At 43.4% G+C, this 6,000-nt stretch overlaps 1 protein-coding gene across 3 annotated transcripts in view; it reads right to left on the reverse strand.

Annotated features, from left to right (window-relative positions):
* LOC116815619 (aldo-keto reductase family 1 member C1-like) overlaps positions 1–6,000 on the reverse strand; it is a 76,625-nt gene that overhangs the window by 46,821 nt on the left and 23,804 nt on the right. The window contains exon 9 of one of the 3 annotated variants that reach the window (XM_032764118.2): positions 2,354–2,599. The exons of the other annotated variants lie outside the window; for them this stretch is intronic. Within the exon in view, the coding sequence (XP_032620009.1) occupies positions 2,560–2,599 (40 nt within the window). The 3' untranslated portion in view covers positions 2,354–2,559. Of the gene's footprint in view, positions 1–2,353; positions 2,600–6,000 lie in introns of those variants that run through there. 3 annotated transcript variants of the gene reach the window in all.

Here is a 6,000-nt window from a genome sequence, read left to right on the forward strand (position 1 = left end):
TAATCCCTATCAAATTCTATAGGCCAATCTCTGTCTGACTATTAAAGATAATGGGATGGCTCAGGTGTTACTGAGAGCAGAACTTGGCTTTCACAACCCTTTTACTGACGATGACACCTAAGAAAAGAACACAGCTTGCTCTTAGGTGGAAGCTCAATTTTGCAGGGCTAGCAGTCAGAAAATACATCTTTTCAGTTGTAAACTGAACATGTTTATTCTTGAAATCAGCTGAAAGACAAATCACCTGAAAGAACTAGGTAGTGTGGTTCTAATCTGAAAAGGGACTCTGAAAGAGTTACTAAATAACCAACTTATCCAAAAGTGTGTGTGTGTGGAGGGGGGGGCAAGTTCTGTCCTCTTTACACCAGTGCAGCCTCCATTGATTTCAGCAGCTCTTGATGTACAGCAGAGAGTATCACAAGTTGAACCACTGGAGCACTGATAATCTGCATAATGAGTCAAGGCCTCAGGTCCTTATTTATCTGAGTCAATGAGAGTTCGGTTATTCAGTCCTTCAAGCAATTGAGTAAGGAGCCCAAGGTTTGACCCACATTGGTTGAGTGCAATGTATTTGAAAATGAAGGGCCTGTTCTTGCAAACCTTATTCACACTAGTAATCTTACTGAAGTCCATGCGGCTAGTTGAGCGAGTAAGGACATGAGTGAGTGTGACATCAGAGGGATTCTGCATGGGCTCAAGAGCCTACCTATGCTGATCTGATTTCAAGATTTGGGTCTTGATGGGTGACCTTGGGCAAGTTCTTTATTGCTGTTCCCCATGTATAACATTAGGATAGTGACACTTACCTTCCATTGCAAAGTGCTTGGGATCTATGGGTGAGAGAGCCGTGTGTACTGTAAGTACAACATAGTGATTTTTAGTCACTACTAATTTGAGTGGCCTCTGAACCAGTGAATGACAAAGAGATAAAAGACTTTGTATCCCATTGCCTAAGTCCTCTATTCCTTTCAAGGTCAGTCTTTGTTTGCTCACCCCATGAAGCAAATATAGTTTTGAATGGTGTCAGCACATTTATTGTTTATCTGGCACAGAACATGTACTACACAATAAGAGAGTGAGTGAGCTAGCGAAAAAAGGGCGCTGCCGTTAGACTGTAAGTAGTTATTAAGTTACAAATAAGATCACCTAGTTCTTCTGCCTGCTTACAAAAAGTGTCATCAGCTTAGTATTATCGTTGGAGGGTTCTTCCAGAAATACAGGGTAATGCTGAGGGCACATCTCCTGATTGAGGGGTATAACATTTTGAATGGCCCAGAGAAAGCAGATGCAACAAAATTGCTCAAGGTAAATAGGGTAGGAAACAATGGGCCATGAACTAAAGCTCCGAAAGGATCTGAAAGACGTGGAGACATGCCTTTAATCATAGTATGTGGAATTCAGGTGTGGAATGGACTCCCAAAAACAGCAGTAGGAGCTGCAGTTGTGAACATATTTTTAGAGTCAGGCAGGCACTTAGAAGATATAACACAACAGAGAACAAGCTGTGAACAAATAGCTGGATGAACAAAGATAAAAGGATGCAATGCAGCTTCTTTCCAAATATCGCAGTATAGAAAACCTTCACGCGTGTATAAACACTACCCGGTATAGAACAATTGCCAGTTAATGAGGGAAGACCTGGAACAGCAAAGGAAGCAGCAGTCAGGACTGAGGTGTATTGCAGTGAGGCATGTGGGCCCATGAACAGAACAGCTAACCAGACTGCATGTCAGAGCTGAAGTTCATTGCAGATCTGCACGGGGCCCATACTTGGAACTGCAGAAAGTGCTGCATGCTGGGATGGAGAGCTCTGTGGAGGAAACTGTACAGTGCCTACCCTCACTCTCTAGATCTTAGTGCTGTCAGTTGCTCATTTTCATGCACAGCATCAAACTTAATACAACAAACACAAACTTCCTATTCTGGAATAACCTGTAAAAGGTGCATAGATACTGAATCTGACCACAGGACTTCTGTGCCCATTGTTCATCCCCATGGACGTATCTTTGTAGAGTTCCATTGTCTTTCTTGAAGCTTGTAACATTGCTTCACTCCTGCTTGAGCCAGTGAGCAAATACAGCCCTTGAGTATTACTTTTATTTACTGAGGCATGGCGCCTGTGGGAGCAGTCAAGCTGCTGAGTGACATCAATGAAAGTGGACAGACCCTATCATTTTTCAAGCTAGCTCAGCCAACACCACTTTGGGGACTTACAGCACCTCACACGAGCACTTCTAAGGGGACTGGGTCTGCTGGCTCTGATAACGAAGAAAAGAAACAATTATTAAAGAATAGAGACTAGACTCAATAAGTGCATTACACAGACACCTTTATTTTTTCCCCATTAGCAATCCAGAACAATTCCATTCAGAGACCGAGTTGTTTTGAATTTCAGTTTAAATGTACAGTGTAGATCTCTTGATATCACCAGCAGAAGGTGGGCTTCCAGAACAGGGTTCTTCTCTGGGACTAATCACTGGTATGGAGCAAGGAGATGAAATGTATGTCTGATTCCTCACATGCGAAATAAAATCAGGAATACTGAAAGTATCCTTTCCATTATTCATCTTTAAATGGAAACTGAGGGTGGTCCACAAGTCTAAAAAGAAAACAGTTATTAAATATCCCCATGTAATTGCATTACTAGGTCATCTGAGTGCAAAACACAGGAATCTGAAAGAGAAGACATGCAATGGTATCTATCTGTTTTAGGGTTTTCTTTAGGCCCATCACTGTACTATCTCAGCACATGAGTGCTCTAATGTGTAGTCTCTACTGAGAGGACATTACATTACAGCACAGTTTATTATAACTAATACCCATGTTCACCTGGAATTTAATAAAGCTTGGAGAGAACATGACAGAATGGTCTCATAACTGTCTGTGACTGCCTGTGGCAGAAGGCTGTTACAAAAGATGATTATTCTCAGTAAATAGTGAGGCTAGAACAAATAATAGTTGGCTTTTAAGAAGCGGGAAAAATTGTCTTTATAATACAGAGAGGCCCAAACTATAAGTTAAGTTCCCGATCTGGATCCAAAATTTGGGTGTGTTTTGGTTTAGCCCATTGCAGATGTAAAGGCCACCCAGATCAAAGAATTTTTAATCTAGACCCAAACTTCTGCAAAGATCAGGGTTATTTGGGTACAGCTGAGAATTGAACTCCTTGCACCCTTTGGCACTATGCAGAGCTGGGGGGCGGGTGGGGGAGGGAAGAGGGGTGTATCCACAAAAGGACAAATTTGCAACTCTCTGATCCTTGGACTAATTCCTAAGGTGCTCTCTGCTATCTGGGGATTGCTGGAGCACAGCAGCACTCTGGCTACACTCGCTCCTCAGAAGTGCCTTCAGCGAATCCCCTGTGCCAACATCTTGGAGGGTATGGCCCAGGACCTTGCTCTGTGGGTTCTTCACCACCAGAGAGACTCCTATGCTGATGCCATTATGTCATAAACAGATAAGAAAAGTTAATAGCGCAGAAGTACTTTATATCTCTTTGACTGTAACGGGTTAACAAGTTCAGTAAGCCTGGCCGTCACCTGACCAGAGGACCAATCAGGAGACAGGATACTTTCAAATCTGGAGGGAGGGGGTTTTCTGTGTATGCTCTTAGTTTTTGGTTGTTGTTCACTCTGGGGGCTCAGAGGGACCAGACGTGCAACCAGGTTTCTCTCCAATCTCCCTGATATAGGCTCCTATAAGTTCAAAATAGTGAGTACTAGGTAGATAAAGCGAGTTAGGCTTATGTTTGTTTTCTTTATTTGCAAATGTGCCTTTGGTTGGAAGGAGTTTAATTGTGTACTTGGCTGAAAGGAGTTCAAATTTGTATTTTTGCTGAAAGGATTTTAATTTGTATTTGAATACTTAGGCTGGGAGGGTATTCTCCAGTGCCTATAGCTGAAAAAAACCGCTTTACCTCCATACATTTTAAATTTAACAAAGATAAATTTTTAACTGTTTTTCTCTCTTTTAATTAAAGTTTCTTGTTTTAAGAACCTGATTGTTCTTTTATTCTGGTGAGACCCAGGGGACTGTCTGGATTCACCAGGGAATGGGTGGGGAGAAAGGAGGAAGGGGGAGAAGAGAGGCTAATTTCTCTTGTGTCCAGGATTACATGTCTCTCTCAGGGGAGAGTCTGGGAGGGGGAGAGAGAAGGAGGGGGGAAGGTGCAGTTTCCTCTCCTGTTTTGTGATTCAAGGAGTTTTGAATCAAGTGATCTTCAGGGTAACCCAGGGAAGGGAAGCCTGGAGAGGCAACGGTTGGGGAAAGGGTTTTCTTTCCTGTGTTGAGAATCCAGAGGGTCTGGGTCTTGGGGTCCCTGGCAAGGTTTTGGGGGGAGCCAGAGTGTACCAGGCACTGGAATTCTGATTGGTGGGCTACGGCTACAAGGTTCTGAGCTGGTGATTAAGCTTAGAGGAATTCATGCGGTTCCCATCATTTTGGACGCTAGAGGTTCAGAGTGGGGATTGTACCATGACACGTGAACACAACAAATACCTTAGAGGGGGCCCTGAACTAATCCCAAGTTTCCATAACATGGAAACATTTATAGCCTTAGATTGATGACACAACGAATTGGCATTCAAAGGGAATTGTTATTTGCCTTGAAACTTGAGCAAGGCTAAACGAGATAATGACTACTAGGATGTGTTGGATAATGGGGCCAAAGTCCTGTCTTGTGGGGCCTCAGGCACTGGTGCAGCTCAGTCTCAGCCTATTCACTGCCTGTGGCACATATGATTTTCTAGTCCCTGTGTGACAATGTTGTTTATTCTCTTGTCGGTCAACAGGATATTAGAGAGACAGGTGGGAGGTAATATTTTCTATTGAACCAACTTCTGTAGGTCAGAGGGACAGAATCTGGTCTGTAAGGACTTGCTTCTGAATTGGACCTGAACTCCTCTCTTCTGCCTCACCAAACACGCCCCCTAATCTCATCACCAGAACAACCTCCCCACAGACCAGGATACAGCAAACTCAAAGTGGCAACAGACCCTGCGATTAACATGCAATCCTGCCACTGGTAGCAGGGATCCACCCCTCCCCCACCCCAATTACACTTTTCCAAAGATCCCCCCCTTGGGGAAAAAAAAAATCCCCTACAATGCCTAAATCACAACCTGTGGTTAACACCTCATCCAGTGCACAAATTGCCCTAGTAAGACTATATGGGTGAAACCAGACAACACTAAATCCAAATGAAGTCACCCAGGAAAAGTGATAATACAAAACACACCTATCACCTGTGGCTGACACACTTAACAAACCTATCAGTCCTCATCCTCAAAAGGAAACCTGCACAATATTTTCAAAATATGAGGTTGTGAAGCTTAACTTCATAATTGTTAGTCACTTAAAATCATGGACTGAAAAGAGACTCTGGATTTATGGATTACAACAACTTATTTACATCCCCCGCAGTCTGCCTTCCCCTCCTTTCTTTCCCCTATGAAGGAAGGTTTGAAGGGGTAACCTTGAATGGCCCCTTGAAATGGTGTGTTAAGTACTTATGTTTCCAAAAATCTATTCCACCTTGTATTTAGTTGTGACAGTTTCCCAGATATGAAGAAGAGCTCGCTGTGTAAGCTTGTTTACACAGAAGTTGGTCAGCAATAAAAGATATTATCTCACAGCGACCTTGTATCCTGGGCTCCTGTGGGCTGTAATGCTTTGGTCTAAGTGTTTGTTGTTGGGTTCAGCAAGCAGTGGGTGTGGGTACGCCTGTGATATACAGGAAGTCAGACTAAAATGATCTGCTCATCCCTTCTGGGCTTAAAGTCTGTGATCCATATCCAGTTCTAATAGCTATGATACTAGAGTACATCCTTTGTGATACGAGAGTCAGTATAACACAAACCTATTTTTTGTGGGGAGGACCCACTGCTTTCGCTTTCCCACCTCCCCTCGACCTCTCCCAGCCTTTCCTCCTTACTTTCTCCTCGACGATCTCTGCTCTTCCTCCTCTCTCGCTTCCCCCGTCTTCTCTTCTTCTACTCTTCC

Source organism: Chelonoidis abingdonii, chromosome 1 (genome assembly GCF_003597395.2).
Source record: "Chelonoidis abingdonii isolate Lonesome George chromosome 1, CheloAbing_2.0, whole genome shotgun sequence".
NCBI classification, from domain to species: Eukaryota; Metazoa; Chordata; order Testudines; family Testudinidae; genus Chelonoidis; species Chelonoidis abingdonii.